At 39.6% G+C, this 19220-nt stretch overlaps 1 protein-coding gene across 1 annotated transcript in view; it reads left to right on the forward strand.

Annotated features, from left to right (window-relative positions):
* Positions 1-19220, forward strand: part of LOC144690796 (myosin-16-like) — a 75366-nt gene that overhangs the window by 52430 nt on the left and 3716 nt on the right. The window contains exons 26-42 of the mRNA XM_078558613.1: positions 518-663; positions 1935-2025; positions 2717-2773; positions 4684-4770; positions 5332-5577; positions 7712-7829; positions 8583-8710; positions 9340-9536; positions 10437-10569; positions 11096-11312; positions 12924-13060; positions 14043-14146; positions 14448-14640; positions 15230-15433; positions 15953-16078; positions 16535-16705; positions 18403-18603. Of these exons, the coding sequence (XP_078414739.1) occupies positions 518-663; positions 1935-2025; positions 2717-2773; positions 4684-4770; positions 5332-5577; positions 7712-7829; positions 8583-8710; positions 9340-9536; positions 10437-10569; positions 11096-11312; positions 12924-13060; positions 14043-14146; positions 14448-14640; positions 15230-15433; positions 15953-16078; positions 16535-16705; positions 18403-18603 (2556 nt within the window). The remainder of the gene's footprint in view (positions 1-517; positions 664-1934; positions 2026-2716; positions 2774-4683; positions 4771-5331; positions 5578-7711; positions 7830-8582; positions 8711-9339; positions 9537-10436; positions 10570-11095; positions 11313-12923; positions 13061-14042; positions 14147-14447; positions 14641-15229; positions 15434-15952; positions 16079-16534; positions 16706-18402; positions 18604-19220) is intronic.

Raw genomic sequence — 19220 nt, forward strand, 5'->3', positions numbered from 1 at the left:
TTCGTGGAAATATACATATCTGAGTGTCCTGATTTAGGATTTATCCATCAATGAGGCAACAGTGGAATTAATAAATAGTTTTACTGATCCACAACATTAAAACAGGGTAAATCTGAAATATAAATGAGAATAGAATGGAATTTCTCAGGTGTCGTCGATTGGATATCTAAAGGTCAATGATGCATGGCTCATGGGAAGCACTTTGGAAATCCTGGACTTTGACAAACAGCATAGTAACTTCCTTGAGGAAGGGCACTGGGGTTTCTTTGGGTTTGTGATGACTTTGAAATGATTGCCAACTGATGAAAATCTAGAATCAAATCAGTCTTCTGGGGAGCATTCTGTACCTAAAACAGACGGCTTTCCAATACTCCACAGCACTGTTGTTGTTAGACCAGCAGCCCTGGCTCATTAATGAGAATCAGAGAGGTAGAACTGTCCCTGGGAGATGGGATTCTTTCCACTTAATCAACTGTGCAAATGATTACAGTCAAACACTTGACCATTATTTAAACAGCTGGAAGATAACTGGAGCCAGGAGAAGAAGATCAGGATTGAGGTAGAGAAAGCTCGGCGAAAGGCTGAGGGCGACCTGAAGATGACAATTGACAATTTGAATGAGATGGAAAGAGCAAAGATTGACCTGGAGGAAATTCTCAAGAAGTAAGTGGTTTACTTTTCAGCTTTCTATCAGTGCATACATCTATATACCGTGATAGCTGCTGCTGTGGCTCGGTATCAGGCTTTTATTGACAATGCTCTTGTTAAGTGTATTGGGAATTTTTTTGCTACATTAATGGCACTATATAAATGCAAGTTGTTGCAGAAACATTTTCTGTAAGTATAAAGGTGTTGATCATTTTGAAGTGACAAATTAGAGAAATCTCTTCCTTGGACCTCAGTCTGAATGAGGAATTCTGACACTGACCTTTTCTCTTGGTGCCAGGCATATTTGTAACCCTTGGAAATACATTATGTGAACATATTCATCGTTCCTTTAATAATATTTGTATTGTGTAATTTCAGGACTTTTCTATTTCCTATATATGTTACGGTACACAGACATTATTTGCAACAAAAGCAAAATACTGTGGATGCTGGAAATCTGAAATATAAGCAGAAAATGCTGGAAATCTCTTCAGATAAAGTCGCATCTGTGGAGAAAGAAACATAATTAATGTTTCAGGTCGATGACCTTTCCACTATAATAAATGCATCCTATTTAACATGAGGTTATTAGGCAAGCAAAGTCTGACTGTGCTGGATAAGTTCTGAAGCTTTTTTTCAAGTTGTTCAGTTTGTTACAAATGCACTATTATAAAGGGACAATTAAGAGTTGTTAACAAACATTTCCACAACCTCAGCTGTGAACTTTTCCATTTGTCACTGTAACCATTTAACTATGCAGTTTGCATTGTGGTAGCTGATGTCATTGTAATGTAACTTTCTTAATAAGAGCTGCTTTTTAATAGTGGATTAGATACAATAGTAAACTCATCACACTCGATATGGATGAACATATGATCAGAATGATAATGCAGTAGTAGTACAAAATGTGCTTCTCTGGAAGTTAATAACAAGGAAAAATGAATTCTTACAAACATGAATAGGGAGCACCAAAGTTTTAAAATAATGTGTTATAAATCATTTGCTGATCTTATACAGAAGTATTATTTACGGCTTTTAACAATTGCTATGAGGTTACTAGTCTGGCACAGTCAGCAGCATTAAAGAACGGCAGAATTGTCAAAAGGGAAAGCCCTGGTCTATGGTTCTAAACAACTTAATTCATGAATTTACAGTTGCGATGTGAATACAATCAGGGTATCATAACTTCCTTAAAGAACCTGCCTAAGCCTTTGATCTGAACCCCTGACACTATTAAATCTGTAGCAATCTCTATTGCAACTTTACACCTCTTTTAATTTTTGCAGGAGAGACATGGAGATTAATTCCCTGAACTCCAAGTGGGAAGATGAGCAGTCACTGAATTCCACGCTGCACAGGAAACTTAAAGAGCATCAGGTAGAGAAAGGACTAAAGGCTCAAATTCAATCAAAGCATGTTCTTATTTATGGCAATATTCATTGGAAAGAAACTTTTAGAAGTTTGAACTTGAAGGACTTTTATAAAATTGACTGATTAACTCAAAGCAGGAATGGGATGGAGGAGGCATAATTTAAACTCACTCACTGGATTTAAAGGAACACTGGTTTTACATCTGTCCAATATTCATCGGTTGATATAGTCTCTCAGATGTCAGTCGAATGCAAATAACAACAAACTAAATATAAGCCTAATCACAACAATCATTTTGATCCCACATTTATAATTATCTGCAATGTAACTGCTTAATGCAAGTATAATTTTGATATGCTTTTGATACCAATCCCTTTGGAGAAATATTTAGAAGTAGCTCATTTGCAGTTATGTTTCCCTTTCCTGTTACTTTATGGCCTTGAATACAGTTTGTGAATGTGACCACTGAGTCCAACAAAGTCACTTTATTTTCTGCACGTTAGTATTTTATATGTTCACCTTGACAGTGACATGATTTCAAAATGAAAGGCTCTTTGAATTTTGTCATTTTGTGTTGACTTACCCTGATTAAATATGTATTTAAAGAGTTCTGATGCAAAACATTTTTGTAATGTTGTAATGTTTAGCAACTGGAATGAGAGATTTTAAATGGTAACACAAGAATTTGTATTTCCAGTCTCGAATTGAAGAACTGGAAGAGGAACTCGAAGGAGAACGGGCCATGAGAGCAAAGGTGTGTAAAACAAAATCAAATATGTAATTTATGCAGAATGCCTTTTGCTGGAGGCACTCAGCCTGTAATATCCATGGTAACCTGTAGTTAAAACATAAGCACCTTTCGCAAAGTGTCATTATTTTCTTTATTGTCCATGCATAAGGGATACTTAATGACCCCTCTGGATTTATGTCATAGCTAAAATCTTGGAGAGCCAAGTGGAAAACTGTCACGTGGGGTCAGCAGACAACGTTGGGGATCAAGGCTTCCTAACCTTAAACAGCAAAAAATGGCAAAGCTGAGATCCTCAGCTGGTAGAAGCTTTCCATTGTGTGAGAAATCCTTGAGGATTGGTGTCTCCGATGGTGCTGGAGGTGATGCAGTGGCAGCCATTCCCATCAGACTAATTGCATCTCCCTTGTGTTCCTCCTTCCCAATATTCCTCTTTGTAGCACTTTCACTGCAGATACCATGAACACTGCCATCGCAATGGGGCGCACTAAACTGACCTCCCCCCTCCTAAGCCCAACTGCTGTCCCTGTTTGGACGTTGATCCTGGAAACAAACTCCCAAGTGGGCCACTTGAAGTTTAAACCAGAAGGAATTCCTGTTGCTGCAAACAGGGACAAGACCCAAATCTGATGGCCAAAACATTGCTGAGTCTGGAAAGTTCTGCCCTTGGTTTCAGTTGGTATTCTCAAATAAACAGAGTAATAAGAGAAAATGACACAGCATCTGTACAAAAGGAATTGGAAGTAAGGGGTAAATAAATAGAGGAAGTCAAAAGAGGCTAAATTAAGATGAGTCAATCAAATATGTGACAAAGACTAGGATGATATAAAGATTGGAATCTATGAAGGCAGAAATACATAAAGGTCCATGGGCTTATCAGAGAAACAGAATCCATCCAACTGAGGTTATACTGTAAAGTAGATCAAAGAAGATTAATGCCAATGAATATGAATATGAAGGTGACTCACAAAGAGCATAAGCTGACTGATTTCCAAAAATGTAAAAAAGTGGAAGTATTGATTTGAAGCTTTGAATTAAACCAACAAATTGTACATCAGCCAGAAGAGAGGAACAAAGACAAATACTGCAGGAACCATTCAACTAATCCAGAATATAAAACCCAATACTATTTCTCACTGAAGCTATTAAGAATCATTCAAAACAAACACTACACGTTGAAGATAAAGTCCATTTCCCCCCGCCCAAGTCTTTGGAGCAGTTAGCAAATTCCACAATTGGTGCCCACAGATTTACACTTGCATTCAATCATCAGATGTATTTCACCATCTAAGCCTCCTCTGCCACTACATTGTGGTGGAAGAAACTCTAAGATAATCACTCAGAACAATCAAAGCTGTTTATGTAACACATTAAGAATGGTGACTGAAATGTGAATTTATTGTAACTCTAATGTTTTATGTTCACTGTGCCTCAATGGTCCATAAACAAGTGCACGACACCCATCATTAACAATTGAAATCAGATTCTAATTTGGCAATGCCTCAATTTTAAAATTCTCAGCCTTGTTTCCAAATCACTCCTGGGTTTCATCCCTCCCCACTCTGTATTTTCCTCCAGCCATGCAACCCACTGAGATCTCTGCTTTCCACCAATTCTGGATTCTTGCACTTCCGTAATTTTAACTGCCGTGCCTTTAACTGCCTAAGCCCTAAACTCTGGAATTCCCTCCCTAAATCTCCCCACCTCTCTGTCATGCTCCCTTCCTTTAAGTTGTTTCTTAAAGCCTACCTAATTTTCCCACTTGTCAAACTCTGTTTGATAACACCTCCATGAAGCACCTCGGAACGTTTTTACTATGATAAACGCACAAAGTAAATGTGACTGTTGTTGTGAGTAGGATAACTTGGTTCCAAAGGGCACTTATACTAATAAAACTATACCTCCAATCGATGTAGGTTGAAAAGCAGCGAGCTGAATATTCCCGTGATCTGGAGGAACTTAGTGACAGACTGGAGGAAGCTGGAGGTGCCACAGTCTCTCAGGTAATTTCACTTTCAAGCAACAATTTTTTAACACTAAATCTCTTCTCCATTTCCCCTCTGGTTCTTTTGCCATACCGGAATATATAGAAGTTTTTTTTTACACAATGAGTTATTGTGATTTGGAATACATTGCCTGAAAGGGTGGCAGAAAGAGCTACAATAATAGCTTTCAAAAGGGAATTGGATAAATATTGGAAAAATAAAAAAAAATTGAGGACTATGAGGAAAGAGCAGGTGAATGGGACTAACTGGAAAGCTAATTCAAAGAGCTGCAACGTGCATGATGGACTGAATGATTCCATGTAAGTACATTTTCTGTCATTTAATGTGTGTCCTAACTAATCTAGGCAGTAAGACTTAGTGTAATTTATGGGTTCTTACAATTCAAATTTTCCTAATAATTTATGGCAAAGCAAAACCCCTGATAAATACAAAGCTTTTTTGTTCATATTTAGCAAATCAGCAGAACAAAATCCAATGAAATTCATTTGTCTTTAACAATGAGATTGAAGTTGTGGATGCAAAATCTGTAAGAAATCATTATCCTTTCCATGTCTATAGATTGAGCTGAACAGGAAGCGTGAAGGAGAACTTCTGAAACTGCGACGAGAACTGGAAGAATCTGCCCTGCAGGCTGAAGCCACGGCCTCCGCTCTGAGAAAGAAGCACACTGACTCCTTGGCTGAGCTGACAGAGCAGATTGAGAGCTTGCAGAGGGTCAAGTCCAAACTTGAGAAGGACAAGCACGTCATGAAAGCGGAGATTGATGACCTCAGCAGCAACTCAGAGACCCTGCAGAAATCCAAGGTAATGGAACAAGGACAACAAAAACGAATTCTGACCCAAACTGGCAAGATGAATGTCCCAGTCTGTCTTCTGGCTGTAAGGATAGTGCATGCAGTTGGAATGTACAGTAACAGTATTCTCTGACATGTTCCAAGGTCCACAGCGCCAAGCTGCCTCTGACTTGGCATGTAGTACTAAATGATCAATCAAGTTCCGAGAAGTTCCCAGCAGTATTGAGTGGAAAATGTTGAAATATCATACTGGAGCACTGGGATTGTTCTCACTTAATTGGAGCTGACACATATTATCGGCACAGTCTAGACTCCAGAGAGAACTTTACTCTGCATCAAACTTGGCTACACTTCATCTGGGAGTCCTTTGTGCTAGGGGCTAGGGTTAGATTTGCTGAATCCTCATCTGTTGAAAGGTATCTGTTCACTGTCAGAACATACAGAGTTAGCTGTCGTTTTAAGGGTGTTTAAATGGGATGTAGAGAAGAAGCTGAGATGATAGAGCCTTCAGTTGATTTGGAAACTTGAAAGAAGCGGCAGATCTGTTTGTGACAAAAGCAAAGATATAAATGTGGGGATCATAAAAATTCTATATATTCAGTACTAATATTGGCAAATCCATGAGGCTGGGATCCAAACACTTGCCTGCATCAATCAGTACTAATTAAACATCATGGCAGAGTTCCGAGCAAAAGAAGTTCCATTTATATTGTGCCATCCACAACCTCAGGATTGTTGGGGAGATGGTGGCATTGTGGTAATATCACTGGACTAGTAATCCAGAGACCTAGGTTAATGATGTGGTTCAAATCCCACCATGGCAGCTGGTGGAATATAAATTCAATTCATAAATCTGGAATATAAAGCTCAGTAATTGGGGGGGGGGAATTTTCTCCCCGTCGGGTGGGTTGGTCGGAGGTGGGCGCAGAGTCAGCTGCGCGCCACCATTTTATGTGATGCGCACCTGGAACTGCTCATGCGCGGGAAATAACGCAGAATGTGATTTTGAAAACTTTTTAAAAAGAATTTTAAAAATTATTCAGACATGTCCCCTCGTGACAGTGTGCGCCTGCTGAACTGACGATCGAATGACGCACGGTGACGTAGGGATGCCCGTCCGCCGACCAGAAGATTCTGCCCATGGTGACCATGAGGAACTATCATTGATTGTTGTAAAGGACAATCTGGTTCACTAATGTCCTTTAGGGAAGGAAATCTGCCATCCTTACCTGGTCTAGCCATAACACATTGATCTGAAATCGCTGCCCTTAAAGTAAAATCAATCAGAAAATGTGAATAATATCTTTAAAAAAATGGAGTTCAGCCCCACAGCAATGTGGTTGACTCTTAATTGCCCTCTGAAATGTTCTGTTCAAGTGCAGCTGGGGATGGGCAAAAAATGCTGGCTTTGCCAGTGATGCCCACATCCCATGAAAAGAAAAAAAAGTGCTTTACTTAAGTACTTTAGTTTTTAAAGTGTAGTCATTGTCGTAATGTAGGAAAGTTGCAATGTATGTCCATTGAAAATTGCCCCTCAAACTGGAAGGCATCATTATAAATAACCAGTAGTCAATGCTGCACTTCTACTGAATCTTTAAAAGAAAAAGCTCATACTTATATAGCGCTTTTCACAAACACCAGACATCTCAAAGCACTTTACAGCCAATGAAGTGTTACTATTGTGATGGAGGGAATGTGGCAGCTAATTTGCACTCAGCAAGTTCACACTAACAGCAATGTGATAATCTGTTTTTGTGTTGCTGGTTGAGGGATAAATATTGGCCAGGACCACACTGCCACTCTTCCATGAAATAGTGCCATGGGATCTCTTACACCCACCTGATCAGACAGTGGGGCCTCAGTTTAACATCTCAACCAAGAGGCAGCACCTCAGAGAGTGCAGTGTTCCCTCATGTCAGCCTTGATTTCTGTGCTGAAGCACTGGAGTGGGACTTGATCCCTGAAACTTGTGATTCAAGAGGCAAGTGTGCTACCAACTGAACCACAGTTCACACACTTTACTAGGAGACCAGATTGCATTGTTAGTAGAAGGAACTAGGTGGGGTAGATCCAAGTCAATGGGAGGAAAACATAGTCTGTGCATGCTTTCAGTGATTAAATAAGTATTTTTTTTTTGTGTGTAGTTGAATGCTGAAATGCATGTTCGTAAGTTGGAAGACAACTTAACAGAGGCCAATGCCAGGTATACCGAAATAGAAAGGAATATGACTGAAGTTAACACTGTGAAGACCAGGTTGTCAGGTATTATATAGCATGTTTAGATTCTAAACTGTTGTTTTTTTGCATATGATAAAGTAGAAGTATCTGTTACAAGCCAAGATTTTCTAACTAGCCATAACACATTGATCTGAAGTCGCTGCCCTTAAAGTAAAATCAATCAGAAAATGTGAATAATATCTTTTAAAAAATGGAGTTCAGCCTGAAAACCATTCTTTTCAGATTGGACCTGGTAAATTCTCCAGCTCTTTGATTTTAATCTACTTATAATTTTATTTTTTATAGCTTAGTTTCCTATATTTTTTACCTCTGTTTTGTCCTGGGCTAATTTCCAATCTGGTGAATGGACTGTGTCTCCTTTTCCTGTGATTTTCATGAAACAAGTGAGCTTCTTACTGCTGAGTTCTCAGCAGCATTGACATCGCAAGATATGCTGGATTCTGTGAGTCGTTTGCCAAATTTTCCTGGCCACAGAAGAGCACAGACTCAAAACTACCCCTAAGCAGCACTTAAAATGTTTGTGCAATCTTCCTTTGTTCCCTATGTGGATGGGAGGATTAAACTGTTTATTTTAAACAGGTTGACACCTCCATTAAAATAATGAACAGAGAAATCTCATGAGAAAGGATTGTACATTACACTGCAGACATTGCCAATAGTAACTTCTCATTTTACATGAAAGTAGAAGGCCTCAGTGAAGATACAATGAGGTAAACAAGCTTGAGAAAAGCTCCAATTTCCTGACTAACCATTCTTCTTGAATTTTCTCTTGACCAGCTGAGAATAGTGAGTTGAGTCGTGCATTTGAGGAGGCCCAAAGTAAACTGAACCAGCTGATCAGGATCAAAACTAGTCTGTCTTCTCAGGTTGAAGACCTGAAGAGGCAACTGGAAGAGGAGACAAAGGTGAGATATTCTCTTATATAACTGCAACCAAAAAAGATAACTAAAAGCCTTGATTTTTAAGTATAATGTAAAAGTTACCAGAGATAAGTCATTACATCTACAGGATTTATGACATTACCAATCTAAGTAACAACATTTTCAGATTTTATTTGAAAGATTTACTTTTGTCCTCATCTATATCCATTGAGAACTGAATTAAAAGTGACCTAGCTAACTCTACACAGCATCACTCTCTGGGGTAGATCTTGACTCTGTGTGATAGTGTAAATAGGTGAATACTGGAATCTGCAGCCCATTTTACAGCTCTCTTTTTTTATTTCCAATGACGTGTTAAAATATATCCCACCTCCATTCAATTTTGCAAACATAAAGAAGCATTAGGCTAACACACAAAACCTCTCCATCCCCATCCAATTAAGGAGATCTTTATTCTTCAGTATTGGTGGATTTAATAGCAGATTCAAGAAATGAACTAATGGTCTTGTAAGAAATTTCACTACCAAGCTATCCCCTCTTTATTGTTTGCACATATAAGTTAGAACTTTGCATTTGGCTAGTAAGCCTTTGTATATTTTTATTCTTTTGCAGCATGATAAATAATAACACTAATACAATATGTCACATTTCAGGCCAGAAGTGGAGCAATGGTGGGTCTAGCCAATGCTAAACATGACATGGACCTAACAAAAGAGCAATTGGAGGAAGAACAGGAGAGCAAAGCTGAGCTACAGCGGCTGGTTTCTAAATTAAACAGTGAGGTGACAACATGGAGGACCAAGTATGAAACTGATGCCATTCAGAAAACTGAAGAGCTAGAAGAGACAAAGTAAGAGACCATGCAACAATCATCGATCTGAAACGTTAACACTTTTTCTCTCCACGGATGCTGCCTGACCTGCTGAGTATTTTCAGCATTTTCTGTTTTTATCGATTGAGTGACCAGGCAGTTCTCAGTTACAAAATAGAAGTTGGGAGTAAGCCATATGGCTCCACAAACCACTCAAGACTGAACTTCAACATTAATTAATCCACACTAACATACACTTTCTAGCCCTATCCCCATATCCTTTGATTCCCTGAGTACAATCTCAGTCTTGAATATACTCATGGACTGAGTACCTTGCACTCTGAGGTAGAGAATTCTAAAGATTCACAATCCTTTGAGTGAAAAAATTTCTTTGCACCTCAGTCATAAAGAGCAATGGAGTTCTCCCTGGTGCCCTGGTTAATATTAATCCCTCAACCCCGACACCTAAAAACACATTATCTGGTCATTATCACATTGCTTTTTGTGGGATATTGCTGTGTGCAAATTGGCTGCTGGATTTCATTATAATAATGACTACACTATAAAGTATATCACAGGCTGCAAAGCACTTTGGGACATCCTACAGTTGAGCAAGCCTCTATATAAGTGCAAACCTATTTAAGTATTCCCCTTCTTGCCCACTTCAGAACTCATGAAACTCGAGACTTTGGGCAGAATTCTGTGGCCCCAGCCACAGCAGGAGCGGGGCTGTAAAATGTGGCAAGCCGTTCAAAAGTCCATTGAGTTCGGCGGGACTATAAAATCCCATTGACGTAACATTCTGCCCTTGGTAGACTTGGGGGGTCTTAATACCATGGATCTCCCAGATAGTAATGTAATGCCAGCACCTTAACCTTCGTACTGCTTGACCTTTCCTTGAATGATGCATCTTCTGTAATGATGCTTTTTAATTTATAGGAGAAAGCTGGCTGCAAGACTCCAGGAGGCTGAAGAAGCTGCTGAGTCTGCACAGGCCCGAGCAGCTAGTCTGGAGAAATCTAAACAGAGACTTACTGGAGAGGTGGAAGATTTGACCATTGAGCTGGAAAAGGTACTGATAGTGAGAGCACTACTGAAAAAGAAACTTGGAATGAAAATGGGAATGGTTTCTTCTGTCCAACAGTATAAGCACAGACCAGTTAGGGTTCCCAACTTTCCAGATATATCCTGGAGTCTCCAGGAATAAAAGATTAATCAGAGGAACACTGCTGCAAGGAAACCGGCAAGAAAAAGTATAGGAGCATGAAAAAAATTGCCTATCTTTTACATTTTTGTTTATTACTTTTAAAATATTGGAGAAGAATTAATAAAAAGGCTGTTTGCGGGGCAATTGCAGGTTGTGATGAAACCTCCAGGAATATGCCCAACCAGAGTTGGCAACCCTAAAACCAGTACCACATTCAGTGTCTGGCTCACTAACTCAAATAATAACCAACTAGTTGCAATTCCCTTCATGTTTCATCCATTGTGATCACAGGCACCCCAAGAAGATTTAAACCTAGCAAAATACAGGCCTGATCTCTAAAGTTATTTTTGTGCAGAATGTAACAAGCGTCTGCTCTTCTAACTGTTCCCAGGCAAATGCTGCTGCAGCTATTCTGGACAAAAAGCAACGCTCCTTTGATAAAATGATGTCAGAATGGCAGCAGAAATATGAAGAATTACAGGTTGAACTTGACAGCTCACAGAAGGAGTGCAGGGGCTATGTGACAGAAGTCTTCAAACTTAAAACAGTCTATGAAGAGATAATTGAGCAGCTCGAGATTGTGAAGAAGGACAATAAGAATTTGCAAGGTGGGAACCTGTCATTCATCATAAAAGCTTTTCATAACAGAGAACAAACAGCGAATATTTTGATCATCTTTCACAATGCAAGGGTGTCTTCCTACTCAACAAAAATCACGTAGAACTACAACTGCAACTCACCTGTGTCTGGGCACCATGTAGGCATACAAACACAAAGAATAATATACACACACACACACATACATATAGGATTACACACACACACACACACTCATATAAGATTACACAGACACACACACACACACAGGATTACACGGACAGACACACACATATAGGGTCTCTCTCTCTCTCTCTCTCTCACACACAGACACACACACACATACATATAGGATTACACACACACACACACACACTCATATAAGATTACACAGACACACACACACACACACACACACAGGATTACACGGACAGACACACACATATAGGGTCTCTCTCTCTCTCTCTCTCTCACACACAGACACACACACACACATATAGGATCACACACACACACATATATATTTATATATAAATATACATATATATAAATATTATATATAGGATTACACAGACACAAACATGATTACATGCATACATAGAGGTACAATCATTCTCATATAGCCAGTTCATTTTGTTTAGCAGGATTGTCATGGTGTAGGTGTAGATGTAGAATCCAGAAAAAAACATTTCCTTTGTGTCTTACAGATAAATGATATATTTCAAATTTGCCAGCATTATTTGAAATCTTCAGTTCATTGCTAAGAAGCTGCTAAAGTCATTTATTTCTCCATCCATTTTGGCCATCAGATTTTCCACTTCTGTCCTAGCCTATCTAAAACAGTGAGATTTGATGCATAAATCGGCTATTATAACTGACTGAAATACAGCCACTTCAATTCTCAGTTTTTAGAAATAAAATATATTGATTTTGCTATATTTTCATTCTGCCAATCATACTGCAGTAAGTTACAGAAGCTATTTTAGGTGGTTACTATGTTAATGACAGCACCACAAACAATATTGTACCAAAGGTCATGGTATATTAGAAGGTACTACAACAAGGAGCCTCAGCATATTGAATAATTTACTTCACAATACCAACCTCAAATCTACCATATTTCACATTGTTAGGAAGAACTGTGTGAAGTGATCCCATGACGATGTTGAAAGTTCACAATGCTACAATATAGGTCGTAACACCTCACAACAGAATCATATTTAGTCATAGGCGCAATTTGGGTTTTAATGCAATAGTGTAAAATGGGTCTTGGTGAATCGTTATTTCCTTGGTTTCACTGGAAATAAAAATGGAGAGAGATGGGAAACAGGCTGCCAATTTGCTATCAACCATCTTACACTATCACCCAGAATCAAAATCTACCCCTTAACATTTTACAGAAGGAGGCTATTCGGCCCATTGTGCTTAAAGGCCTTGCCCATTTAAGGCACATTATTTTGCCCCTTTCCCACACCCTATTAAAGCAGAAAATGGGGGAAGTAACATCCTTTGCTGAGCGAACAATGGATGCAGTGTTTTCCAAAAGCCTAACTTCTTTAAGTTTTGATGTGAATGATCAACTTCACTCACATTTCACTGTGCAATTTCCTGTGACCCTTTAGATGAGATTAAAGAGCTGGTGGACCAACTTACTGAGGGTGGAAAGAGTGTGCACGAGCTGCAGAAATTGAAGAAAAAACTGGAAGTTCAAAAGGATGAACTGCAGCTAGCTCTGGAAGAGGCTGAAAGCTCACTAGAGGTAATGGAATCTGATTCAGTGAATGTCACTCAAAGCAATGGTTTCAGTCATAATAAAAATGTGACTAATATTGCATGAAGCATTAGACAATAATAGAAGCTGGGGAACTGTCCCAAAAATTTATTTGTCCACTGCATGCACTAGAAAAAGCACATACTTTATGCAGTTCATTTTGAACCAGGCACATGCAAAATTCAGCAAGATCTACAGGTGCATTTACAGAATTCAATAAGTTTTTTTGCTTTGTAACGACACTACAACTACAGTGTAGTTGTAGACTGAATCTAGAATCAGGCCTGGACCTGACATCGAGAGTGGAGTGAAAACCCATTGCAGGGGGACTCTCACTTCAGTTGGATGGGGAGTCACTTCGGGCCCTCACACAGTTTTGCATTGATGCTAAGCTTGTGATGTGAATGCACTTACATGGCCAGTTTATGGGTGAGGGGAATATATGGGAAAACTACACTATCATCCTTAGTTGCGTTGTCGCATCAATCGACTGCTGACTCTTGTATGCAGTGGTTAAAATGCAATGGTAGAAAGTTGTAAATGTGAAATGTCCTGCGCAACAAAAGCCCAGCATCTTGCTAACACAGCAATACCATGACCCAGTCAACTTTTAGGTCAAATTTAGACAATAGTGGCCTCCTGCCTCACCAGGAAAAAATAAAAGTTCTGTATTCCAGTGTGCATCCTAAACTCCTTCACCTCATTAATGCTGAAAGAGCCTTCAACTGTTTCAGCCCTTCTCTCTGGGACTCTCTAAAAAACGTCCTCAAAACCCACGTTTTTGGCCAAACTGATGATCACATCTTGGATTCTGCCCTCATGGCTCAATTTCCTTATTTACCTCTAAGACCCCTGAAGAATATTTTTTATTTGGTAACTCCTATATAAAAGCAAGTCGTGGCTGTTTTATACCTCACCAGGCGAACTTTCTTTTCTGTGCTGACGAGATTTGGTTGGTCTCTGTCTTTAGGTAGAAGAGGCCAAGGTGATCCGCACTCAACTGGAATTGGCACAGGTGAAGGCAGACATTGAGAGGAGAATCCATGAGAAAGAAGAGGAATTTGAAACCACAAGGTATGCAGTGTGATAAAATTACTGTCATTCCACACCATTTAAAGGCACTCTGATTTTGATTTTAACTAGATTATTGCAATGATTTAAGAATTATTCTCTGCATTCACATTTAAACTATGAGAATTGAACATTGCCAATAGTATGTATTTAATACTTTGTTCTTATATTGTCACAACAATCAACTTTCTCTTTCAACAAGGAAAGTTGCATGTTGTTGAGTAAAGGCATCTCCATGACATTGCACCACTGTTGATCACTACTGGTAAGGTTTCCAATGCTACCTTTCCCAATGAATTTACAGAAAGAACCACCAGCGTGCCATTGAATCACTGCAGGCCAGCTTAGAGGTTGAGACCAAGGGCCGTGCTGAGGCACTCAGGCTGAAGAAGAAAATGGAAGGCGATCTAAATGAGATGGAGATCCAGCTGGAACATGCAAACAAAAACAACGCAGAGTTGGTCAAAACCCTAAAGAAACTGCAGCAACAGCTCAAGGTACAGATGAGTTGAAGCCTTTTGCTTCATTACAACATTATTGTAATCTCATCTTGCCAGAAAGGTTGGGTGGTTTCCTGTTAAGGAGCTACAGAGTAAGATAATTGGAATACGATAAATGCAAGCCTACACATATAAAAGCTCCTTAACAATGGCAGGGTTACAAATACATTTACAAGAACAACTGCATCTATACAGCATCCTTAAAGTACTTAACAGTTCAAAGACCCTTCACAGGAGTGTTCGCAAAAAAAATTACCCTGAGCCGCAAAGGATATATTAGGGCAGGTGAAGAGATTCTTAAAGCAGATAGAGAGATAAAGGGAGGAAATTTCAAAACTTAGGACCCGGACAGATAATGAAATAGCAAAGATATTTGGGGGTGCGCAAGAGCCCAGAATTGGAGGAGTGCAGAGATCTAAGTGGGTTGTTGGAATTCAGTAGGTTTTAGGGACAGCATCGGGCAAAGCCATGGAGCGATTTGAAAACAATTCTTAAATCAAGCCAGTGTCTGACTGAGAATCAGCCAGCAAATTTTGACGCATTCAACAATCTCACTGCTGACAGAATAATCCTCTTGCCCCCTCAGGACACACAAGCACAAATGGACGAGGATTCACGTCGACACGAGGAGTTGCGTGAACAGTACAACCTATCAGAACGACGCATTAGCCTTCTGCAGACAGAACTGGAGGAACATCGCAACACTCTGGAATCCAGTGAACGATCCCGCAAGCTCACAGAACAGGAGTTGGTAGAAATTACTGAACGGTACAATGAGCTCAATGTGCAGGTAACTACTGGAGCCAAATGCTCATAAGCTATTAGAGAAAGGTCATTAGAAAGGATAGATGAACATTTTGTGGAAGTAATGGGGTCACAAATTAATGTTCCATTAAAACTTGGCTTTGAATCCAGTCATAATGATGGTTTCAAAATCTCTTTTCTATTCTGTCTACCTCGGTCCAAACTGAAATAGGTTTTGAGCAGGCTCAGTATTGTTCTTAAAGAATAGAGACCTGCAGGACATAGTTTGCTACAAGTTACAATTAGACTTTTAAATTCACGTTAGAAAATGGAAGCATCATTCTGATGTGGTACAATTGCGTTTCGGAGCTTCTAGTTAAGGCTCATTAGTGTTGAAACTGCATGATAAAGTATAATAATATATTGGCTCAGGATCTGGAGCACCATGGAGCAGATGGAAGAAATCTGACCAGAATGGGAGGTCTTTATTTAAAATGGTTGCCTGATCAAACTGAACAGAATAAATTAAGTATTTGTTCAAACTTCCCATTTTCTTCCCCTTTAGAACAGTACATTGCTGATTTATAAACGTAAGCTAGAAGGGGATCTTCAGTCACTCACAAACGAACATGAAGAATTGATCCACGAGTTCCGCTCTGCTGATGAGAAGGCAAAGAAGGCCATGACTGATGTAGGTTTACAATCTTGGACCACCACACAACTTAGGTGTACTTATTAACTGAGAAAATATTCACCTATTATTCTTATGACATAATATTACTTAGGCTAATTCATTTGTAAGAAAACCAAATTAAAATTCTATTTATGTCTAAGCAAGAATTAGGCATCTTCAGTCTTTTGAATTGTCATTTTCCATGGCATTATTATTGTAATGCTTTTTTAAAATTATGATATTAGGTAGCATTGAATGTGACATATTGAATGTTTTATAAGATCATAATATTGAATCTAAATCAATTTCTTGTTCCTGATACTTCCATTGTATAGAATGATTGCTGAATCAATTAAATTGCAGAGCTCTTGGCTATTGATCCATTTTGGTTCTAATTGATATGTGTAAAATGTAGGTCGTTCACAAGTAATTATGTCAATTTCTCAATTTCTTTTTCTCTTTTGTTTGACCCAGGCTGCCCGTATGACTGAGGAGCTGCACCAAGAACAGGAACATTGTATGCACCTGGAGAAGATAAAGAAGAACTTTGAGATTCAAGTCAAGGATTTGCTGGTTAAGCTAGAAGAAGCTGAACAACAAGCTCTAAAGGGTGGTCGACGCATCATCCAGAAACTGGAGACAAAGGTGAGGTGCAATAGGATAGGGATTGATGTGGCCTGAATTATCACAGAAAATGGTTCATCTTCAGACTCTATTAGTTCATTGCATCATAACACCTGAGATGTTAAAGGGGAGAAAAAGATTCAAATGAGCCCATGGTCCATTAATTTATTATTAGGAATACAGGATTTTCACTCCCGAGTCAGGAAATCTCCTGGCTTGCTGCACCCATCTCAGAAAAAAGTGCCCCAAATGGTAGATCTTTGTTCTGCGGTGGGGGATGGCACAGGCACAGGATGGAGTTGTGCCCGTCACCCCCCAACACAGATTGGAGATGCCCCACAGGGGCTGTCAAGTGCCGAGGTGGGCTATTTAAAAGGCCCGCCTCAATTTTCTGGGATTTTGTCCCAGAAATTTCCTCAAATGTTATGCCCTCTATTCCTCACCCTTCACATCCCCACCCACTCCTCAAACCCATACATGCCAACTCATGAACCCCCACGACTCCCAATGACCCTTCATTCCCTCCATGCCAACCAATGACCCCATCCATCCCCATGAACTCTCACAGCCCCATGCCAATTTATGACTTGCCACCCTTTGCTCTTACACCCACCATGGGCAGACATCAGGAGCCATACTGAGATGAAATAAAATAAAGTTCTAACTGTCTATTATAGAGTTCACTATATAAAAACACTCCCATTTATGAAAGCCCATTGAAAACTTTTAAATCCCCTCAAGTATTTAATTTCTTATCAAAACAAAGACTTGTACTCATGACCCCACATCAAAGACAGCTAATCCTTTAATAACCTCTTTGAGCTGTCAAACAAATGGGAAGTTACAATTGCCCCACTGTGATAATGAAGATTGTGAAAACAGCCAAGCAATAATAATGCTGTAATGCCAGCAGTTAGGGTTATGTCAATAAACAGCCATTGAAACTGCTAGAACAGATTTTTTCCAATGCTCACAGACAAGGCAGGCAGAAAATCTTGTATTCCTATTAATAAATTAATGGACTATGGGCTCATTTCAATTTTTAAAGGATTAGCCATTTAAATAACACAACAGTTCTGCAGACCTTATCTGCCCTTTAAGAGCATTTGTAACTTTCACACTGCCGGATTACATACTTGCTGCAGCAAAAATGGGGTCTCTTTGAACTCAGCACTGAGTTCAAATGGCCCTGCTGAGTTCAGGAATCCCACATGTGGAAGGCGCAACCTGCCTCTGCTCACGACTGCTCCCCACCCCCCCACCCCCAGCAAAAATAGGATCTGTCAGAAATGAGGGCGAGATTCCCAGTTCTGAGCCCATCTGCCATTTTTAGCCCTCAACTGAAACAAATAGACTGCTGGGATGAACATAAATTATTACTTAATTAGAACATATGCATTAGTAAAGGAAGATTCCAATCGGATTGAAAACATCCTAGTATATTTAGTGCAAATTAAAGTTGACCTGCTAGTTGGAATGGTTGATCTCAGTGGCCTTTGGACATGGCTGTCATTTGTCTGGTTGTAATATTTCCTATATTGACCAGAAAGAGATTTGGGACATCCTGAGGTCATGAAAGGTGCTACATAAATGCAAATATTCCATCCTTTCTTTATCTTCTTTCTGGTCAACTGATCCTGAATTCTCATGAAAATCAATGTTATTCCTGCCAAGTGAGAAACTTCACATTTATTTAATATTTACTTCCCATGCTTTAGATTAAGGAACTAGAGTCTGAGCTGGACTCCGAGCAGAAACGCCATGTTGAAACAGTGAAGAACCTGCGCAAGAATGAACGGCGGCTGAAGGAGTTGGTCTTCCAGACTGATGAAGATCACAAAACTAACCAGCGCATGCAGGAGCTGGTGGAGAAACTGCAGAACAAGCTGAAGAGCTACAAGAGGCAGATTGAGGAGTCTGTAAGTGAACTGTTCAACATTGTTCTTGAAACAAGTGTTAAAAGAAGAGGTCAATTAAAGCCAATATTCTGAATAAGTGCGCTCTGGGAATTCCTCTCCAAATCCCTCTTTACCTTTAAAACACATCTTTTTACCCCTGTCTTAGATTACCCCCTCTAACATCCCCTTTCTTGGCTCGACAATCATATTTTTCATTTTTCCCTTTGTATAACCTTAGTTGGGGGTGGGGCTGTGACCTTTAGATGGCTTGCATGTGGTTCAGAATAATGCCAAAAACGTGGTTTTGATTCCCTTTCTGGCTGAGGTAGACTTGGGACTTGGGACCTGCCTCCTCGCCCTGCCCCTGAGAGTGGAAGGCAATAGTAAACCACCACTGGCAAAAACTGCCAAGGAAACAGCTCAGGATGAAGCATCAGCAGACAATGAGCCAAGGACCTGCCTTCCACACATGAATGGCTAAATGAATAGCACCTTGTTCTACTTTAAAAGTGCCGTAAAAACGCAGGCTGTTGAAGTTGGCATTATGTGCACATGTATTTCTGGCAAACTAATTACACTTTGGAACAAAATACAGTGTATTCTGAGAATGCAGAGAACACTATCCGAATAACTTTAAT

Source organism: Cetorhinus maximus, chromosome 15 (assembly GCF_964194155.1).
Source record: "Cetorhinus maximus chromosome 15, sCetMax3.hap1.1, whole genome shotgun sequence".
Taxonomy (NCBI): domain Eukaryota; kingdom Metazoa; phylum Chordata; class Chondrichthyes; order Lamniformes; family Cetorhinidae; genus Cetorhinus; species Cetorhinus maximus.